General features: G+C 42.0%; 1 protein-coding gene across 1 annotated transcript in view; it reads right to left on the bottom strand.

Annotated features, from left to right (window-relative positions):
- The window catches only part of LOC120528853 (sodium- and chloride-dependent GABA transporter 2-like), a 44,789-nt gene that overhangs the window by 5,734 nt on the left and 15,843 nt on the right, over nucleotides 1-23,212 (bottom strand). The window contains exons 7-11 of the mRNA XM_039752931.1: nucleotides 20,325-20,428; nucleotides 19,357-19,481; nucleotides 19,102-19,214; nucleotides 17,192-17,329; nucleotides 14,024-14,126 (exon numbers count right to left, since the gene is read on the bottom strand). Coding sequence (XP_039608865.1) covers nucleotides 14,024-14,126; nucleotides 17,192-17,329; nucleotides 19,102-19,214; nucleotides 19,357-19,481; nucleotides 20,325-20,428 — 583 coding nt within the window. The remainder of the gene's footprint in view (nucleotides 1-14,023; nucleotides 14,127-17,191; nucleotides 17,330-19,101; nucleotides 19,215-19,356; nucleotides 19,482-20,324; nucleotides 20,429-23,212) is intronic.

Raw genomic sequence — 23,212 nt, 5'->3', positions numbered from 1 at the left:
TATATCTGCTTCCCTCACAGCCAGGACACAAGGTGTCTCTCTCCACTCTCCTGCCCAGTAGTGGCTAGGTGGTCTCGGAACCCCTGCAGATTTGGTTTTTGTTTTTTTTCTCTCCAGTCCTTTGGAGTTTTTTTTGTTTATTTTTTTCTGTCCTCCCATCCACCGGACATTACTTTATTCTTTGTTATTTAGTATTGCCTAATGTTATTTTTATTTTTTTATTTTTTATAAACTTTTCTTTCTTCATCTTATAAATCACTTTCAGCTACATCATTTGTATGAAAATATGCTATATAAATAAATGTTGTTGTTGTTGTTCGTACTTGCCCGTACTTTGCCCAGAGGGGACTGGGTAGTCTAATGGTCTGGAATCCCTACAGATTTTATTTTTTTCTCCAGCCGCCTGGAGTTTTTTTTTTTTCTGTCCACCCTGGCCATTGGACCTTACTCTTATTCTATGTTAATTAATGTTGACTTATTTTATTTACTTACTGTGTCTTTTATTTTTCTATTCTATTCTTCATTATGTAAAGCACTTTGAGCTACTTTTTGTGTGAAAATGTGCTATATAAATAAATGTTGTAGTTGTTGTTGTACTTCAACTTCCCTTGTCTTACAAATCGATAAAAAAAACACTTCCTCAGTTCGCCTCAGTGTCTTTTCAGATCCAAAAGTCATCAGTCACTGCTGGCAGTGTCCCTTATAATAAATGTGGTTTTCCAATCCGAAACCCCAGCCCCCTTAGCTGTGCTAGACTGGAGCCCTGCCTTGTGCCCACTGATAACAAGAAAGAGTTTGGCTCTTACAACCCAAAACTGAAATAAGTTACCCTGAGATTGTATGCACGCTTATGCATACAGATAGATAGATAGATAGATAGATAGATAGATAGATAGATAGATAGATAGATAGATAGATAGTGTCGAGGATGCCAGGGGCCACGACCCGGCCGGGACGCCTTGAAGGACCGGAAGTGGGCGTGCACCTATCTGGGATCATGTGGGGGCCGCCTTCCTGGTTGCTTTGGGGGCCACGGGTTCAGGGCATGGAAGCCCCACCCTGTAGGGGCCCGTGGTCACCACCAGGAGGCGCCCCAATGCCTTGGGGACTTGTGACCTCTGCACTTCCACCACACCAGGAAGTGCTGGGGGGAAGATTCATAAGGACACCCGGAGAGCTGCCGGGAGAACAGGGGAATGCCGGGAATCACCTGGAGCTCATCTGGGAGACTATAAAAGGGGTCGTCTCCCTTCATTCGAGGCTGGAGTCGGGTGGAAGAAGGACGAGGCAAGAGAGGAGAGTGGAGGCGGCCTGAAGAAGAGGCATTTGTGTGGCCAGGACTGTGTGTTGGGGGTTTGTGCACGTGACTAAGTCTGAGCGACTTTAATATTTGAAAATATTGTACATAATAAATATGTGTAGTGGTGAAAAACAACATGTCCGCCTGTCTGTGTCCAGGTCGGCTCCACAATAGATAGATAGATAGATAGATAGATATGTTATCTTTGCCACCTCGGAACCGATTAAATGCTTTAAATGTGGCAAAAATGGTCATGTAGCCAGAAATTGCACAGACGTTGATAAGGTTGAAGAATCAGATAAACAACTGACCCAAGATGTAAACCCCAACACCCCCTCAGACAGATACAGCAGAGAAGGAGTCTCCATTTCATAACATCACATGTAGTAGCAGATGGTTTGCTGTTCCTCAGAATGAAAAAGCCACTAGCGATCAGACTCCATTGGTCCAATTGCTCAGTGATTCGCTTAATGCCATTCCCAGAGTGAAAAAGGATGACAATCAGGAACCCCCATCCCGTACCAGAGTCAGCAGGCGCTGCTAATAAATCGGGTGTCTTGGAGTCATTGGACTCTGTTAATGTTCGGGGGTTCCAAGCATATGGGGTGATACAGACATGGAGTGTATCAGGTCTAACAGTGCTTTTGAAATATGAAAATCTGTTACAAGACACTGTAGGGCAGATGAACAAGTTGCTTTTAAAAAGAGAAGCGCTGAAGAGGCTGTTGACACGGAAGCATCCTCGGTTTTAGATTACTGGGAGGACGGCTATTTAACTGACTCCTCTGTGGTGTCAGAAAGTAGTCAGGACATCACAGAAGGATAAGGATTCTACAGGATTAGGTTCCTTTTGATTGAGACAAAGGGGAAAAGAGTGGATGTGCAGATTTATTTCCAAATTATTTATTTCCTCTGTTAAACGGTTATTGAAACAAAGATCGAGTACTGAGGTTTTCTTCGGACAAGGAGGGGTGAAGACTTAAAAGTATTTCAAGAAAAAGATACGTACCTCTCATAATGTAACAACTTGTTAACACGGATCAATATTCTGCACTGTTTATATTACTCTAGCATTTTTCTTTGTTTCATTATCTATTTTGCAAATGAGTGATTTTAAACTTGGGAGTCTTAAAGTGGCCGGTTTTAAGAGCCTTCTTAAGACAGTGCAATTGTGCGACTTTCTGAGAGGTTAGCATCTGACAGTGGCTTACCTGCAGGAAACGCACAGCAATCCTGCTCTAGAAATTGAGTGGCAAAATGCTGGGGAGGAGATTTTTTTTTTCTGTCACAGGTGTGTCGACACGCAACTCTGGTGTTGGCATACTTATGGCCAGGCAAGTGTGTCTGACATCGGTGTCTGTCTACGGAGTGATTAAAAGGTGGATGCTTAGGCCGAGGTTATACTTGACGCGACGCAACGCATGCTGCAGCGGACGCTCCTGCTATGCAAGCGTTGTACTGTTTATACTTGCGCACGTACTTTACATAAATCTGGAGGAATCCACCAGGTGGCAGTGCGAGATATTATCCCGGTGAGAACAGGTTTGGCTTCGCTGTGTTGTGAATTGCCTGGAACACCCATTAAATTCCGATGACACCTTACCACAATATCTCTGAAAAGGATGTTTAATGATTAAATCCATCAGTCCACGAATTTGTCCATTTCAACTAGCATTGGGCACAAAGCAGAAGCAATCCCTGGACGAGGCATCAGCTCATCGCAAGGTGAATACAAGCACTCACATACACTAGCGTCATTTTAGTGTAACCAAATCTTTGGAAGGAAACTGGAGCACACTGAGGAAACCCAGTAGGAAACATAAACTCCAGGCAGGGAATATCAGCGACATGACTCCCTGCAAGACAGCAACGCTAACGCTCCACCACCCATGTGTGTAATTATTAACAGTATTCATTATTTAAATAAAATTACCGATTTATCTGTAAAATATAACATACATACTTTAATGCATTTCATCATGAAAGTGATGTCAAGTATAAATATAAGGATTCTAAATGTACAGAGAGTTAGAATATCACACATTCATTGTGCTCAGTGTGGTGATCTATTGCTGGTGATCCACTTCTGTCAGGACCGGAGGAAGCCCTAGAAAAAAAGACGGCACAGAAGACGGTATGTGAGACTTTTAAAATGGATTGTGTCATTACGATCGGGAATATGCGACACTTCAATATAAAAGCACCACGAATACATCTGTATGTCGGCATTTTCCTTCACCACATCGAACCATTCATCAAACAGCGAAGCGCGCACATCGATCTCATAGGATCCGCAAAGCGGCTTTCTGTCACAAGTAGATAGTAAACAGAGACTCTGACGTCACATTCCAACTTTTAGCACACTCGCCCCGACTTTTGCTGGTACTGCAACTCGCGCACGCATCACGTTAATTTCTGAGGACCTACTCAGAGGACGCATCAAATCAACACTGGGAACGCATGGCAGCCATGATGCAGGCGCGTACGCATTCAGAGCGTTAAGTATAAACGAGCCCTTAAAGGTCAATTAAGACAATAGATGTTTGGTTTTTATTAATGTTTAAGCTCCAACACCTGTCTTGGGCATACGTTATCAGAGTGTGAACCGGATGAATGTGTGTTTTTAGGGTTTGATTTTAACTGCACCGTTAGTGGTGCACTGGACACAAATCGCTCAGAGTCCCACTAGCGATCTGCTAGAGAGCTGAGAGCAGTGACGTGCGGTGAGGCTCAGTCCAAGGTGAGGCTGGTCGCTACCTCACCTCATTTTTCTTACCTGTATTTGAACAGGAAATGCACACATTTAGCGATTTTGATTATAAAAATGATCAAAGTTATTGGAATCGTACAGAAAACAAATTTATAGCACATGTTTTAGGTACTTTGCGACACGGTGGTGTAAAAGTGAGTCAGTGGTGGGATGTTGGCAAAGTGCAGATTCGCCAGTACTGTCAGCAGTGTGACAGTATGTCTCATGCAGCTTCAATGACTCTATGAAGGCACTGGAGGAAGAGATAACAGGATTGTGATTCCTCTAAGGGCCGTGAGCACCTGGATGTGTTGCAAATGAGGAAGGCTGCCCTCGCACAACTGACTGATTATAAAGTCCAAGGCGCTCTGGTCAGAGCCCGATTTCAAGCAGGAACTTAGTGTGATTCTCCAACCAAGTACTTCCTTGGGCTGGAAAGAAAACAGAGCCAAAGCAGAAGGATCCATTGTTTGCGTGATCCTTTTTCTCAAATTGGGGCATTTGCTTTTGATTTCTATTATAAACGTTTCTCATCTGAGCTGATGGAACAGGATAACACTTGTCTGAGTTTTACTAATGGGCTGCCACAGGTGCCAGAGGAAGAGTTACTGGCTTTACAGGGAGGGCTTAACCTTAAAGAACTCTCACGGGTGTTGGCAAATTTAAATACCAGGAAAGCTCCAGGTATTGTTAGATTTACTGTAGACTTCTACAGGTCGTTTTGGGACTTCATCGGATCGGCCCTATACATGCTGTTCTTCAAGAGTGCTTGGATAAAGGTTTGTTCCCCCCATGAGCTGTAGAAGAGCTTTTGTTGCCCTCATTCAAAAAAAGGGTGATCTGCATAATATTAAGAACTGGAGGCCAGTAGCCTTGCTTTCTACTGACTACAAAATTTTTTCTAAGGCATTGGCTACGAGACTAAAGGAGGTGTTGGGACATGTCATTCACCCTGATCAGAATTACTGTGTACCAAATAGGTCCATATGTGACAACATCTTTTTTACTAGAAATACATTTGAGACCTGCAAAATGTTTTGATTACATGGTGGTCTCATTTCCTAGGACCAGGAGAAGGTTTTTGATCGGGTGGAGCACCAGTACCTTTGGGATTTGGATTCCCGTCTTCCTTTATTTCCGTGATTTGTGTGCTCTATAGTGTGACATTCAGGATGTACTGAAAAACTATGGTGGACTGAGCGCTCTGTTTAAATTGGATAGAGGGATGAGGCGGGGTTGCTCCTTGTCTGGCATGTTGTATGACCTGACTATAGAACCCCTGCTGATAAAATTAAGGAGAGTAGCATGTGAATTGTCTGTCCATGGGTGAGCAGTGCCTTTGAATATCTCGGCATATTCAGATGATCTCAAAGTAGAAGTTGAAAAGCAACAAGATATAGGTGGGCTGGTATCTGCACTGGATGAGTTCCAGAAGGAATCCTCAGCAAAAGTAAATTGGGCCAAGAGCTCTGCAGTACTATGGTCATACAGCTGTTTCCTGTGGAAGCCATTAGTGTGTGCCCTCCTGCGCCAAATGGGTCACCTGAAATTGGACAGAGCACCTTTCTTAATTGACAGTGGTTCTTTCCCCATTGGAAATGTTTCAGATTTTTACAAATTTACCCAATTGTCATGTTGAGGAAAGTTCTTTACATTTATATTGGACTTTAGAATTGCCGGTCATCTCTGACTTGACAGTAGAGTCAACATCTCTGAAGCAACATCTTATAAGGGCCAGTATGTTATAGATAAACCATTTGATTCAACCACAGCCATTCAGTTGGCTGAGTGCAGAGGAGGTGGCTGCAGCTTTAGGTCTGTGCTTTTTGTGCTCGGCAGAAAGGTTTCTGTGACAGATTTTTTTTATATACCTTCAACAACTGTGTTGCAAGAATATTTCAAAGCTGCAGATTATCCAGAGCCCTTGTCTGCTTTTCCAAATTTATTAATTAATGCCAGAGAGAACATGATGGGGGAAAAATGGCAGGATACTGAGAAAGACTAAAACTCTTTCATTTGACTGAGCAGAAGAGAAGGAGCTATACAAAGTGTGTGTCCAAGTTCGATACCAGTCCCAACTATGCAGATACCCCAATACACCCGGGAGGGATAAACTGGGAGGGGAGAAGTGTGTCGGCCCCATTTTTGATGGTTTGTACAGGCCACCATTGAATAAGAGCACCGGTGATCTGCAATGGAGAATTGTACGTGGGATTGTGGTAGTTAATTCTTTTTTTGTGCTTAATTAACTCCAACATCTCAGAGATGTGTCGTTTTTGCTAACAGAGAGACTGTTTTTCACCGTTTTCTTTACTGTTTCAGGGTTCAACCTCTTTTATCTGTGCTTGGTAGTCTTTTTAGTAGTTTGGGTGTTTGTTTTAATGATCGGGTTTTTATCAATGGTATATTGCAAAAAAGAACGTTAGCAGGTAAACAATTAGGGTTAGGGTAAGGCTAAGCTTGCCATCTATGTCACAAGGAAGGAAAAGATTAAGAGTGATAGCGAGTCTGACTTGCTGGGTTTCTTTAAGGCACAATTAAAAATAAGAATGTTCTTAGATTACATGTTTTACAGTATAAGGTGACCCACAATTCACGAACTTTTACAAAACAATTTGTAAAATTGTGTTTTTCTTTAGTAAATTATTTTGAAACTATAACAGAGTACACAGTCATACATTACATAAGATGTTCTCTTTTGTTTATAATGTTTTGATGCTTTTTGTATTGATTGTTAATGTTAATAAAATGTATTCAAAACTTTATTTTCTTTCTTTCTTTGACGTTATAACGTTAATCTGCATCCAGTCCTGCAGGCAGGTCCTCCAACTTACAGGGAAAACTTGGGGGTTGGTGCTGAGATGTCACCCACTGCACTCGGGTCCAAATCCAGGTGGTTCAACGTGTGGTGGGTGTGGCAACGCACTATCAGCACATACTCCCAATTTATCTCTTTCTTATTAGCGAGCCTTAACACCAACAACCTCCTCACTCTAGACTTATTATCTCAGTACAAACTTTCCTTCTAATCCAAGGGTGGCCTCCAACCCAAGGCCAGCAACTAATTCTGCAATCTGGGATATAGCTACAGGCTTGTCATATTTGAGTGCCCACTGGTGGCCTAAACTGTAAAGCTCTGAGTGTAAGTCCACACATGTCATGAAGTTTCTAGGATGTTTGGTCCCTGCTTAAGATGCTAAAGTTCCAATAGTCCCTAATAAGATCTCAATTCTGCCACCTGCAGGGAAAGTGAAGACATTGTGAGATTCTTCCAGTACTGCAGAGCCCCTTGTTCTCTTATTCCTCCAGATAATTCACTTCTTGGATACCTAGATCACAGTTTATGTGAGGGCATTATAAGGGCACAAGAAGTGTGACAAACGAGAGGAAACTATTCAGTCCATCAGCCTCACTTGGTCACATATTTTACACCTGTTATCCCAAAAAACAACTCCCAATTGTTAAGTTACAGCCAGGGTTTATTACTGGCTTGTGTTAATGTTCTGCTTGGTGGTTATCTGTCATATGTTATTGTTATTATGTCAGCTTTGTTAATATTGTTATGTTAATTCTGGAGTCTGAGATATAGCTGCAGGCTTGTCATGACAGAGTGCCATCTGGTGGACTAAACTGTAAAGCTCTGAGTATAAGTCCACAAGTGTCACATATTTAGCATTTATGTGCTATTTATGATTTATGTTCTTTGTGTTCTGTTGATGGAAACACTACAGTTTGGTCCACTCTGATGGCACTATTGCTGGAACCTCCCTACACCCTTATCTTCAGATGTGGTTAAATAATGTGTAAGTTGCCTTCCTTCAATCAACATGGAAAATACATTAGTATATTAAATACAGATGAGTCGGAGTCGGGGAGTCGGAGTCAGAGTCAGAAGTACCGGAAACTAAGGAGTCGGAGTTGAAGGATTTATCTACCGACACCACAGCCCTGGATGGAAGAGGGGGTGCCAGTAGAGGTGCACTGATTGTGTTGGAGCTGTTATGCCCTGGCTTAGGTTTACTTTGTTTTTCTTTGTCTATTTTATTTTGAATTATTTGAAGTAGTATCTTCTCTTATTTATATATACAGAGGTGCTTGAAAGATTGTGAACCCTTTAGAATTTTCTATATTTCTGTATAAATATGATCTAAAACATCATCAGATTTTCACTCAAGTCCTAAAAGTAGATAAAGAGAAACCAGTTAAACAAGTGAGACAAAAATATTATACCTGGTCATTTATTTATTAAGGAAAATAATCAAATATTAAATATTTTTGGGTGGCAAAAGTATGTGAACCTTTGCTTTCAGTATTTGGTGTGAACCCCCCTTTGCAGCAATAACTGCAACTAAACGTTTCCGGTAACTTTTGATCATTCCTGCACACCGGCGTGGAGGAATTTTAGCCCATTCCTCCGTACAGAACAGCTTTCAACTCTGGGATGTTGGTGGGTTTCCTCACATTAACTGCTTGCTTCAGGTCCTTCCACAACATTTCGATTGGATTGGTCAGGAGTTTGACTTGGCCATTCCAAAACATTAACTTTAGTCTTCTTTAACCATTCTTTGGTAGAACGACTTGTGTGCTTAGGGTCGTTGTCTTGCTGCATGACCCACCTTCCCTTGAGATTCAATTCATGGACAGATGTCTTGACATTTTCCTTTAGAATTCTCTGCAATATTTCAGAATTCATTGTTCCATCAATGAAGGCAAGCCACCCTGGCCCAGATGTAGCAAAACAGGCCCAAACCATGATACTGTGATGTTTCACAGATGGGATAAGGTTCTTATGCTGGAATGCAGTGTTTTCCTTTCTCCAAACATAACGCTTTTCATTTAAACCAAAAAGTTGTATTTTGGTCTCATCTGTCCACAAAACATTCTTCCAATAGTCTTCTGGTTTGTCCACGTGATCTTTAGCAAACTGCAGATGAGCAGCAATGTCTTTTTTGGAGAGCAGTGGCTTTCTCCTTGCAACCCTGCCATGCACACCATTGTTGTTCAGTGAAGAGCAGACTTTGATAGATCCTGTTCTTTAAATAACACAGGGTGCCGACTTACACCTAATTGTCATCCCATTGACCAAGTCAAAGTCCTGACCTTTATTCCAATCAAAATGTTGTGGAAGGACCTGAAGCGAGCAGTTAATGTGAGGAAACCCACCAACATCCCAGAGTTGAAGCTGTTCTGTACGGAGGAATGGGCTCAAATTCCTCCAAGCCGGTGTGCAGGAATGATCAAAAGTTACCGGAAACGTTTAATTGCAGTTATTACTGCAAAGGGGGGGTCACACCAGATACTGAAAGCAAAGGTACTTCTGCCACTCACAAATATGTAATATTTTCCTCAATAAATAAATAAATGACCAAGTATAATATTTTTGTCTCATTTGTTTAACTGCTTTCTCTTTTATCTACATTTATGTTTTAGGTCATATTTATGCAGAAATATAGAAAATTCTAAAGGGTTCACAAACTTTAAGCACCACTGCGCATATATATATACTGTTATATATATAAAATAATATCTTATACTGTATAAGTATGCATTATTTATTTTTCTTTTGTTTATATTTTATTCATTATTTTTTATCTAAATTATTTTGTTTTCTGACTAGATATAGTCGGACTCACCTCGACGCACAGCTTGGACTCTGGAACCAATCTTCTTGAGAGGGGCTGGACTCTCTACCACTCTGGAGTTGCCCCGGTGAGAGGCCGAGCAGGTGTGGGCATACTTATTGCCCCCCGACTCGGAGCCTGTGCATTGGGGTTTACCCCGGTGGACGAGAGGGTGGCCTCCCTCCGCCTTCGGGTGGGGGGAAGGGTCCTGACTGTTGTTTGTGCGTATTGCCCGAACAGCAGTTTGGAGTATCCACCCTTTTTGGAGTCTCTGGAGGGGTTGCTAGAGGGCATACCTTCTGGAGATTCCCTCGTTTTGCTGGGAGACTTCAATGCTCACGTGGGCAATGACAGTGAGACCTGGAAGGGCGTGATTGGGAGGAATGGCCCCCCCGATCTGAACCCGAGCGGTGTTTTGTTATTGGACTTCTGTGCTCGTCACGGATTGTCCATAACGAACACCATGTTCAAGCATAAGGGTGTTCATATGTGCACTTGGCACCAGGACACCCTAGGCCTCAGGTCGATGATCGACTTTGTGGTCGTGTCGTCGGACTTGCGGCCATATGTCTTGGACACTCGGGTGAAGAGAGGGGCGGAGCTGTCAACTGATCACCACCTGGTGGTGAGTTGGCTTAGATGGTGGGGAAGATGCGGTCAGACCTGGTAGGCCCAAACGTGTTGTGAGGGTCTGCTGGGAATGGCTGGCAGAGTCCCCTGTCAGAAGTAGCTTCAACTCCCACCTCCGCAGAACTTCGACCACCGTCCCGAGGGAGGTGGGGGACATTGAGTCTGAATGGGCCATGTTCCGTGCCTCTATTGTTGAGGCGGCTGACCGGAGCTGTGGCCGCAAGGTGGTCGGTGCCTGTCGTGGCGGCAATCCCGAACCCGTTGGTGGACACCGCGGTGAGGGATGCCGTCAAGCTGAAGAAGGAGTCCTATAGGACTTTTTTGTCCTGTGGGTCTCTGGAGGCAGCTGATAGGTACCGGCAGGCCAAGCAGCGCGCTTCGGTTGTTGCTGAGGCAAAACTTCGGGCATGGGAGGAGTTTGGAGGCCATGGAGAACGACTTTGGACGGCTTCGAGGAGATTCTGGTCCACCGTCCGGCGTCTCAGGAGGGGGAAGCAGTGCAGTGTCAACACCGTATATGGTGGGGATGGTGCGCTGCTGACCTCGACTTCGGGCGTTGTGGGTCGGTGGGAGGAGTACTTCGAAGACCTCCTCAATCCCACTAACATGCCTTCCAATGAGGAAGCAGAGCCTGGGGACTCTGAGGTGGGCTCTCCCATCTCTGGGACTGAAGTCACTGAGGTGGTCAAAAAACTCCTTGGTGGCAGGGCCCCGGGGGTGGATGAGATACGCCCGGAGTTCCTTAAGGCTCTGGATGTTGTAGGACTGTCTTGGTTGACACGTCTCTGCAACATCGCATGGACATCGGGACAGTGCCTCTGGATTGGCAGACCGGGGTGGTGGTCCCCCTCTTTAAAAAGGGGGACCGGAGGGTGTGTTCCAACTATAGAGGGATCACACTCCTCAGCCTCCCTGGAAAAGTCTATTCGGGGGTTCTGGAGAGGAGGGTCCGTCGGATAGTCGAACCTCGGATTCAGGAGGAACAGTGTGGTTTTCGTCCTGGTCGCGGAACAGTGGACCAGCTCTTCACCCTTAGCAGAGTCCTGGAGGGTGCATGGGAGTTTGCCCGACCGGTCTACATGTGTTTTGTGGACTTGGAAAAGGCATTCGACCGTGTCCCTCGGGGAATCCTGTGGGGGGTGCTCCGGGAGTATGGGGTACCGGACCCCCTGATAAGAGCTGTTCGGTCTCTGTACAACCGGTGTCAGAGCTTGGTCCGCATTGCCGGCAGTAAGTCGAGCCCGTTTCCAGTGAGAGTTGGACTCCGCCAGGGCTGCCCTTTGTCACCGATTCTGTTCATAACTTTTATGGACAGAATTTCTAGGCGCAGCCAGGGTGTTGAAGGGGTCCGGTTTGGTGGACTCAGGATTGGGTCACTGCTTTTTGCAGATGATGTTGTCCTGTTTGCTTCATCAGGCCGTGATCTTCAGCTCTCTGGATCGGTTCGCAGCTGAGTGTGAAGCGGCTGGGATGAGAATCAGCACCTCCAAATCCGAGCATGGTCCTCAGCGGAAAAGGGTGGAGTGCCCTCTCAGGGTTGGGGGAGAGATCCTGCCCCAAGTGGAGGAGTTCAAGTATCTCGGGTCTTGTTCACGAGTGAGGGAAGAATGGAGCGTGAGATCGACAGGCGGATCGGTGCGGCATCCGCAGTGATGCGGGCTCTGCATCGGTCTGTCGTGGTGAAAAGGAGCTGAGCCGTAAGGCAAAGCTCTCAATTTACCAGTCGATCTACGCTCCTACCCTCACCTATGGTCATGAGCTATGGGTAGTGACTGAAAGAACAGGATCGCGAATACAAGCGGCTGAAATGAGTTTCCTCCGCAGGGTGTCTGGGCTTTCCCTTAAAGATAGGGTGAGAAGCTCAGTCATCCGGGAGGGGCTCAGAGTAGAGCCGCTGCTCCTCCGCATCGAGAGGAGTCAGATGAGGTGGCTCGGGCATCTGATCAGGATGCCTCCTGGACGCCTCCCTGGTGAGGTGTTCGGGCATGTCCAACGGGAGGAGGCCCGGGGAAGACCCAGGACACGCTGGAGGGACTATGTCTCCCGGCTGGCCTGGGAACGCATTTGGGATTCTCCCGGAAGAGCTGGAAGAAGTGGCCGGGGAGAGGGAAGTCTGGGCCTCTCTGCTTAAGCTGCTACCCCCGCGACCCGACCTCGGATAAGCGGAAGAGAATGGATGGATGGATGGATATTTTGTTTTCTACTTCTCTGACCTTATGTAAAGCAATCTGAGATACATCCTTTGTCTGAAAATGTGCTATCGCCAAATACCAAAAAAACTGAAATAAATGCTGTTATTGCTAAAGTGTCATGTGTTTATATAATTTTTTTAACACTGCTATGTTTTTGTTTAATTTAGTATCTATGTGTAATGCATTGTTCTTCTATGTCCCTTGTGCTTTGTGGGTGTTGTCCAAAGAGGCGGGGCATCCTGACATCACCATCTCCTTCCGCTTGTTATTTAAGAGCCAAGAACGAGGAGCTCAGGAGTGGTATGTTGAAGTTTATTGGCATTATTAGTACATTTTATGTTTTGTATTAGATTTTGATTTTTTAATTTTCTTTTAATCTGGTTATTGGATTTCAGCTTCAAATTTGTGTTTTGGGATTTGGTCACTTGGATTGCCTTTCAGTTAACTAATTTTTCATCTTTTTGAAATTTTGTTTTGTTATACATAATGTTTTACTCTTAAATGTTCCATTTTGCAGTCTATTTCTCAAGTTAAAGGTCTTCCTTCAGGGGCACTATGAGATTTTTGGGACATTTAATGTATTTTGAAGCCAAATCCCTTTTCAGGCAAGAAGCAGGCCAGAATTTCGGGGTCAAGTTGCCTGGGGTGAGGTCTATTCTGGGTAGGGAAAGCGTGGCCTGTGTTGGGGTGAGGGGGTCTTTTTCAGTGTTCTTCCACCCTTTTCACCATGTCTGAGACTCCACATCATAACCGGGATGTTGTGGACTGCAGCTTTTATAAGAACATATATTAATTTTTTGGTTATAGTGGATTGCATTGCTTTTTCTTTGGATTCTGAGTGTTGGATAATAGATTAGGCTTGTTAGCCTTCAGTTGTTTTTTTCCTGTTTACCATTTTTCGTGTTTTTTTTTTAGTTTACATAAATTCTTTACTAATTGTTAAGATTTATCATTCATCTTGTCTCTCAAGCCAGAGGTTTTACTATTTACCCTCTTTTTTGAAAGGTATTTTTTTACATTTTGACCATTTGAAGTTTTTTTTAATTTTCTAAGCCAGTTCCTTTTGGTTTGTAGTTTGTAGAATTTGGGACCAGGCCTGTATCATAGCAGGCCAGTGAAGGTCTTGGTCTGATTTCTATCTCTTTTAAGAGACCTTTGATCTTTTTCACCATTTTTCTGCCTCCTATTGATATTGTCAATGATAATACTGTAGGACAATGCTGAGGAGATCCCCTCTCAAAACCTGAAGGCAGATCATTTACTTAAAGAAAAGGAGAAAAGGGCCATTGAGGGATGGGAAATGGTTTAAATACCTCCTAGGTTAGGAGGAGTCACACACACAAAATACATAATTTATTTAGCAAAACAAATTCCCTCTGGACATTAGTAGTCAGAATCTTTACTAGGAGAGAGTGACAGAGTGAGGAGAGCACCCATGGATAGTTAGCCAGTGGTTAGAATACCTTCTAAAAAACTAAAACACTAAAAACATGAATTTATAGGAGGAACAATTGCATTTCAACTTGCTCACCATATATCCAGCCAATGCCAATGGACTGGAAGATTGCAATAAACAGAAAGCAGGTCCCACTGCATCCATAGTAGTCGATGATCTGGAAAATGTATATCCCACCCTGCAAATGAAAATAAGGGAATTTTAATGATGACATTTTAACTCTTTTAGGGCGGATGTCGACTTTTGTCGACAGGAGGGGTTGAGGGCGAATGTCGACTAAAGTCGACATCCAGGGATAGAGGGCGATAATCAGCTGTTAATGGCGACAAATCTCAATGTCACGTCACAGGCATTCCCTCTGTGCTTGGAGGAATGCTAGACTCGTTGACTCGGCAACTAATCCTAGCGTGTGCGTGAGTTGTGAAATGTAAACAATGGCAAGATGGCATCGACATGTGACAAGGGAGCGAAGTGAGTGCAGAAAAGAAAACACTCGCAGACAATGTTTTGCACATTATCGCGGAGTCGGACTCTGATTTTTCAGAATCGGATTTTATTGACGGTGATCAGGAGATCGAGCAAGAGAGTGAGAAGCCGGCATCAGCTGATCAAACACCAGCCGATGCCGCGCCAGTGGATCTGCTGCCAGTTGAGCGCCTTCGCGCAGTCGATGCACCTATGGCAAGGTTCGCGTGGGATAAATACACAGACATTGATCCGTTCAGAGCCGATCTGGCTGCTGGACTTCACAAGACAGCATGGCTTGCTGTTGGACACGACAGATCACCAGCTGCTGTACTTCAGGCTGCTCTCTCCTGATGCTGCTTTTCAGCTACCGTCAGATGAGATAAACAGGTAGGCAGAGAAATTTTTTGAATCGCGGGCTGCGTTTGCATCGCATTCTCGTTTTTTAAAGTGTAAACCCACAACAAAAGATGAGATGAAGCGTGCTGTGGTATTACTAATAGAGATGGGACAGAACTGGTGATATAACTTCAGGGAGCATTGGTCCAAACGTGCTTTGTCCCCTGGTGGCTTTGGACAGGTTATGCAGCATGGTGATAGGTGCGTGCTGCTGCAAAGACAGTGCATGCAAGACAGTAACATTTGTCAAAAGTAAATATTTTTTGTTGATTTGATATGTTACACAATTGCTTTGTGTTCTTTTTTAAAAAATGTCAGTTTTTGGAAAAATATTCAGCCCTGGGAGATAAGAAAAAAAAAATTAGCCCTAAAAGAGTTAATGATTAAATGAAATGAGAATTATATTTTGACGTATTTACTTTCATTTGGCAGCATGCTAGCTCAGAGGCTTATATAACTGACTCACAGACCTAGAGAGCTATGGTTCAGTCTCTCAGCAGGTTTAATGTGCCTAAGCTAGGCCCTCCGAGATGGTTCATTGACAGCTCTTAACTGGCACAGTTTGCATGACTATCTTTGTGTGTTCTCTGATGAACCTGTGTCCCATCCAAGCTTGATTCTTGATTTTTGACTTGTGTTGCTATAATAGAATCTAATTTACCATAGATTTATGAGTAGATGGATCGATAGGTACAGTAGTTGTCAGTCTTCTTCAGGTATCATATTTGCATCCTGGTATAAAAAGGCCTCTAATCCTTAAAAATGAAAGGGCCTAAGGAGAAATGGAATCACATGCCTTAGTCCAAAGTGCATGGTCTTAACAAATCACAGAAGTGAGAGAAGAGTTAGTGGTGAGCTGGGCCATGGTTGGATGAGCAAAGGGATCCAGTGCTAATCTTCTTCCAAGGTGCAGGTTTCTTGCAGACTGCATCAGAGGTTCCTTCAGGATTTCCATTTTATTTTGCTGCATTCCTTTTCCGCTCTGTCCTTCAAAGGACCTGCTGCGAAAAGCCATCCCTACCAGCTTGATGTTGCCACCTTCATGCTTTATGGCATGTTTGGAGTGCTTTTGATAATGTGCAGTGTTTAAATATGACATTTATTCTGATGGCCATAAAGCTCAGTTTTGGTCTCATTAGACCATAGATTCCTCTTAGCAGATAACTTATGGGTCTCCTATTTGTCTTCTGGCAAACTCTCACCAAGATATGCTTTCGTTATACAGTATTTAAAAGTGTCTTTCTCTTTGCCTCTCCCATTAGGATTTGACTAGTGAAGCACTCAGGCCACGGTTGTTGCCTACAGCGTCTCTCCAATCTTTGTCACTGTTAGGATCTTCTTCAGAGTTCTTAGAAGTCTCTCTTGCCGGTTCAATTCCCGTAAACACCAGAAGCGTCTACTCCATTGGGCCCTTAACCTGCAATTGTTTCGTCCTGGGTATGACGTCAATCTGCATCGAGCCCTGCAAGCAGGTCCCCCAACTTACAGGGAAAATTCCAGGGTTGGTGGCAGATTTGGCACTCCAGGCACCATAAAATAACCTTACACTGTTCCAGTGTGGCGCTGAGGTGTCACCTGCTGCACTCGGGTCCCAATCCAGGTGGTAGGTCGTATGGTGGGTGTGACAACGTGTTGTAATCGGCTCATACCCCCAACCCTTCCTCCTCTCTTCTCTCTCCTTCACTTGTCATTTTCAGTTTTAGTGAACAGTCTCCCCTAGGCAGAGTTACACCCGTGTCATACCCTTTGCATTTTTTAGTGATTAATTTAACTGGATATTCAGTGACTTGGATATTTTCTTGTCTCCATCCCCATCTTGTGCTTTTCAATCAGTTTTCTCTGAGTTTCTTTTACTGTTCTTTTGTCTTTATTGAGTAGGTGAGGACACCATACTGACGCAACACAAGCTGGCCACTCCATATGCAGTCAATGACAGACAATTCAAAGCACAGAGAGGTGCTCTCCATTGAACTAACAACGGGATGTCTAAAACAAAATGGTGATGATTTAGGTGTGCCATGTTAAAGGGTGGTGACAACTTATGAAATACATTACTTTGTTTTATATTTGTCATTTATTTAAATCATAGCTGTTTTAATTTTGCCATTAAAGAGTTTGTATTGGCCAGTGTCACGAAAGCCAAATTAAATTCATTTTGATTGAGATTTGTATATCAATAAAATGTAAAAACTTCTAAGGAGGCTGTTGGGCCTTTCATTTTTCATGTTTTCCATCTGTGTGACTTGTATGACTGACCACATCATTATCATGTCTGGTACATTGACATTTTATTTTTGTTGTTATAATCAGCTTTGTGTGCCTTATAACAATTTAACAATGTAGTATATAAAACACAAATTGGTTCTTCTTCATTCTTACCTCTGTGAGCATCGGAAGTCCTAGTAAGTAAGAAGAGATACAGATGAGCAGCAGTAGAGCCTGTAAATATCTTTCCTTTTGTAACAGATGAGCAAACAGGTCCTTGGTAGTGGCCATGATGATTTCAATGGTCATAAACTGAGAAACAACAGAGAAACACATGGTTGTCCAAAGAAGAACACGCTGCCCAGCAAACCTGCACACATTGCCTCCTTGTAGGCAGACCATGGGCAGTGTGGGCTTGGGAAAACCCAATCAAATCCCTCAATGGCCCAATATGGTGGCTGCCTGAAGGGGCACCTTAGCAAAGTTCCCCTAGTGGCCCAAAATGGGTTAATCGCCATCAGTGCCAGTTCAGTAAGTCCCTGATTGGCCCAGTGATTGTTGGGTAATGTCACTGTCTCTATGCTCACTGTTATGAGTTTTATTCACATGTGCATGTTAAATTTGGCACACAGGGGCTCAGCAGTTAGAATTGCTAGCCAAGCATTGGATTAGATAGCCAAAGACAACTGGAGGCTTTTATAGTCAGCTTAAACACAGGATAGTGTATTTCTGTCCTCTGTCAGCACAAAATCTTCTTTCCTTATTGGGAGAATGAGAACCGGCATGTAAGCACTATGATATTTCTGTTTTTTGTGGAGGAGGAGTTCAGCCCTTGTTTGGAGACAGAGAAGACCAGCAAGTGAAGCAAGACATTATTTAAAGGCTGAGTCGGCAACGTTGCGAAAAACCTCCCAGCGTGGGGACGAGAAATGGCAGCCTGTGTAGATCCAGATTCCCACCTGGATAAAGTCTGTCATATGCCTCCCGTCTGTAATCGCGTTAACCGTCAGTAAATGTAAGCTAAACTATATTTTTTCTCATGTGATTCTTGTACCGCCGTAATCACGATGGGAGGGATATCGCCTTTTCTGGTATATTGCTATATTGTTTAGTTACTTAATATGCCGCAATTTCAAAAGAACACATTTCCAAGAGAGCTAATGCCTCTTCAGGAAACAATGATGTAATTACTACCCCATAGTTTCCTACTTTCTAATGTTGTTAATGAGTAAGTCGCTCAGCGAAATGGTAGCTTCAGTGGGTTTTAGATTTTGATTGTAAAAGTATAAATAACAATTTCAACGACTTCAAAAAGAGTTATTTTTTATTCTAAGTTAAAATAGCTCAATTTTTAAATATTTTATCACTATTGTTTTCATACATCCAAAGGCATTTTGTGTTTTGTAAGAATAAATCGCTCAAAGCCACATTAGTTATGTGTTTTTAGTTCCTTTTCTTATTAATTAATAAATTGTTAATCTTTAGAATTACACATCATTTAATTGATAAAAAAAATAACTATAGACTAAAAAAAAGTTTCAAGGAAAGAAAAATGGTTGTGCACAGTAAGGAGATCGGGGTACGCAGCCTACCTGCACAGAAGTGGCATGTTTTTCCCCAAGTCAATGTTACTTTCCCTCGAGCCCTCTGATGTCCTCCCACAGTGTAAAATCATGCAGGTTAGGTGGTCTGGTGATGCTAAATTGGCCCTATGCTGTGTGTGTGTGTGAGTACGTTCACCCTGTGATGTCCAGGGGTTGTTCCTGCCTTCCCCCATTGTTTGCTGGGATAACTTTCAGGTGCCACACAACTCTACTCTGGATTAGCGGGTATAGAATATGGAAGGATGGACTGGTGAGGTATGGACTTTTTTCAGGTTTATGACCACATTTGGGCTGCTGGTCTGTTTTTCCGCACAAGCCCAGTATTTTGTGGCCAATATTGCCCTGATGTGCAAATCCCAACTAGGCCATTGTTGGATGCCCACATAGGGCCAATATATTTGCCCACACTGGCCTAATGTGTTAGTTTATTTGCTGGGTGGACAGCGCTTCAGAATTTGGTTAGTTAGCAAACAGGTTTACCTGAGTATCCAGTCCAAGAAGAAAAACCATGAGAAATAAGCAGAAGGTCCATAGTTGAGGGAGAGGCATCATGGAGATGGCATAGGGGTACACAATAAAAATGAGGCCCGGACCTGCAGATGATATGTCAAAGGAAATTCATCTCTGCCAGTCTGATACAACCCTTATTTGAAGACCTATTAGTTTATTGAGATGGCAACATATAGAGGGCATATTTGATTTAGGGGGTTTACACTTTGCATGCAGAATGCTTACCCGACTCTGCCACTTCATCAATGGGCACACCTTGTTCATAAGCCATGAAGCCCAGTGTCGAAAAAACAGCAAAGCCAGCTAAGATGCTTGTTCCACTGTTCAAGAGACACAGGTAAATGCAGTCCCTAAAAACAGACAGGATCCATAGGTGGTATGAAGGAACTTAATCCAAGTATATGGTCACAAGGTGCCAGATCATTTCCAGCCAACAACTGGCACAACACAGACCCCAAAGCTGGATGTGGTACTATTACACCAAAGGGCACTCATGCACACAACACTCATCCTCATCCAACTAATTAGTCAGTCAGTCATTGTCCAACCCGCTATATCCTAACACAGGGTCACGGGGGTCCACTGGAGCCAATCCCAGCCAACACTGGGTGGAAGGCAGGAACAAACCCCGTAGGGCACACACACATACACACCAAGCACATACTAGGGACAATTTAGGATTGCCAATGCACCTAACCTGCATGTCTTTGGACTGTGGCAGGAAACCCACGCAGACACGGGAAGAACATGCAAATTCCACAACTAATTAACGCCATTGATGTTCGTAACACACAGGACACTGAAAGCATCAGCCATAGGGAGCACATGCAAATATTTTAACCCTGTCTGGTGGAGCTGTGCCACTGTGCTATCAGAGTGGTGAGACAAAACTCATTAATATCGTCCTTCATCTTTTTAAACCTGCTTTTTCTAGTGCAGACGGTAGGGAGACGAAATAAGACTTGACAATAGAGGGTGCAGAAAGGAAAGAAAACTGAGCAATTGGTTGATTGTGGCCATACTGTAGATAATTTAGATGGTGCAGATTATAAGTGGAGGATTATTGTTACTTTGTCAAAGTATCCAGCAACTCTTCCTAGAATTTATGAATAGTTTCTAAAGGCACCTTTAAATAATTTGTCATATGGTCTGTTAACATAAGCAAATTACAGAGAAGGAGAAGAAGGGCTTACTTGTAGCAGTCATTTGTGTACTTGTTGTAACTGCTGAGTGTTGTCTGGCAGCCAATGCAGAGAGTGTAAGAGAAGAAAATCTGAGTTCCAGCGTCCATCCAGACCTGCGGCATGAGGGGTAAATACATAAAGCTGCAGCGTGAAATTTAGGCAATTAGAAACTCATTAATTGCCATTTTATAGTGTTGTGTATCTTTATTATCTCTTTTTTAAAAAAAGATAAGCAATACATACACTGTTATACCAGTCACAAAAAACATGAAATTGTCCACAAACTCTTAGTGCAAACCTGACTTCTTTTCCCAAACTGAGCACCCATCTGCTATCCCAAAATGGCAGACCCAAGTTTTTTACTGTCACAGATATTCTTGAAGCTGACAGGGAGATGCATGTTCACTTCACAAACAAAATTTAAAGATTTAGTTTTTTTTCTTGAAAGGATAGAAAAACTCCAAAACAAAAGATACACTTTTCAGAGTACAGAAATCCATTTTTCTAAGGGCTTCACAGTGGTCAAGGCAAGGATGGTGCTGGTACTGGTACTGGTCTGGGTGTCCCACCCACTTTCCTCATTAGCCCACCCTATAGATTAGCTTTTAGAATTTTTTTTCCTTAAATTAAAATTAGCCTATGCTTCATACATGCACTTTAATACAAATCTCTCTTGAATATAACATCAGTTTATTATGAACTCACATAGTAGTGGCGTGCAAATGATTCCTTTCAGTGATTTGATTCATTTCATTCAGTTCACCAAAATGACTCAAATCTTTGAATTACTGTTTCATTCACTTCAAAAACAACAATAAGCTGCATCTACTCTCGATAGATAGATAGATAGATAGATAGATAGATAGATAGATAGACAGATAGATAGATAGATAGATAGAACTCTAAGGCACTATATGATAGATAGATAGATAGATAGATAGATAGATAGATAGATAGATAGATAGATAGATAGATAGATAGAACTATAAAGCACTATATGATAGATAGATAGATAGATAGATAGATAGATAGATAGATAGATAGATAGATAGATAGATAGATAGATAGATAGATAGATAGATAGATAGATAGGAAGGACACTATATAATACTGTTGATAGATAGATAGATAGATAGATAGATAGATAGATAGATAGATAGATAGATAGATACTTTATTAATCCCAAGGAGATATTCACATGTACTTCATATGCTTTATATAAAATCCTAAGCCTAAAAGTGCAATGATTTTGTGCAATGATTTTTTGCGACGTTTTTATGTCATGCTTTAAATCAAGCTTATTTTAAAACCTATACAGTATATATATGTTTGGTATTATTGTTTTCAGAATTAATCCAACTTTAATGTGATGTTGTTAGATTTTCACATTCTTATTCCATTTTTAAATTATTAATTAAAATATTAAGAAAGTTGTGGTTTTTAATTTTAATAAATCATTTTTTCAATAATTTATTTCAACAATTTACTACAATAAATTACATTATTTTTTGACTGTGTAAACTTTCTTTCACAGTAACAAACTATTTAAAAAAATCTATTCATGACACCAATGTTTGTATTTAGGTGATTTAGTTAGATGAAGGTTGAGGTACGATGACCCATTGCATACCACTTTAGTTTTCACGTGATTTTTCCTGTCATTTTTTTAAAAAAAGTTTTTTTATCTATAAGAATGTCAGTTAAACTTAATAGATTGTTTATTTAGTCTCTTATAAATCCTCGTCGAGCACAGTGGACCTCAGTTTAACAGGAATGCTCCAATCGGTAAGAGAGTAAATATTTTGTTCTCATTTCATGATTTTTTATCTGTTAAATAATAATACATTTTTCTTTTACATATTTATAGAAGTTTGTGATTTTGGCCGCAAGGGGGGCAGCCTACCAGGCCGCAGCTGGGGGTTGGGTGCCAATGGCGCCAGGGGGCTTGGCCCACTTAGTTCTAGTTTAAAATTATAGCATTATATCATAAGAGTTTAACAACTTTAACCAGCAAACAATGCAAAAAATGTAAAAAGCAAGCAGCAAAATAAATACAGTAAGTAGTTCATAAATAATAATAATAATAAATAATAATAATAATCCTCTTTATTGAATTTTGACAATAAATGAAATTTAAACAAATTGCACAAATAGAACCTTAGAATAGTGAATACATCACAATAAAACTGTGACAACAGTTTTGGATTCATTTCCCACAATTTCCTTCTTTTATCTCCCACCCTTTCTGATGGCATCTGCCCAGAAATGAACTGCGATTTAATGTACTGCGAGTCTCTTGTCTGTATCTGCATAATTAGATCTGGACCACCCTGTATGTGCCTGGCATTTTGAACACTATATTTATTTATTCTTTTTGTATGGGTGCATTTTTGGATGAACCTCACAAGCCCGATCGACTCTGAGTGGCTTCTGTCGAAGTTTACCTTTCACTAGTATGAGTGAAATGACAAGCACGGAAATTAGAGAATATCTGATGGAACTACACCATTTTATTTGTGAATTGTCCTAATTTATATATATTCAGGAATGATTTTATATATTCCAATGCTGACTTTATATAATCAGGAATGACTTTATATATTCTGATGCTGACGTTATATTTTCAGGTTTTCACTTTATATATTCTGACGCTGACTTTATATATTCTGGCTTTGATTTTATATATTCGGGAAAGACTATATATTCCGCCACTGGCTTTATATAATCAGGTTTTGGTGTTATATATTCAGAACACTGACTTTATATATTCCGAAAATCATTATATTTGCCTGTTTGGCACCCCATATATATATATGCATATATATATATATATATATATATATATATATGCATATGTATGTGTATATACTATCAAAATAGTTAAAGAAGTTATGAAA

Source organism: Polypterus senegalus, chromosome 4 (assembly GCF_016835505.1).
Source record: "Polypterus senegalus isolate Bchr_013 chromosome 4, ASM1683550v1, whole genome shotgun sequence".
Taxonomy (NCBI): Eukaryota; Metazoa; Chordata; class Cladistia; order Polypteriformes; family Polypteridae; genus Polypterus; species Polypterus senegalus.
Note: the sequence above shows the minus strand (reverse complement) of the source record. Positions and strands in the feature narration are given on the sequence as shown.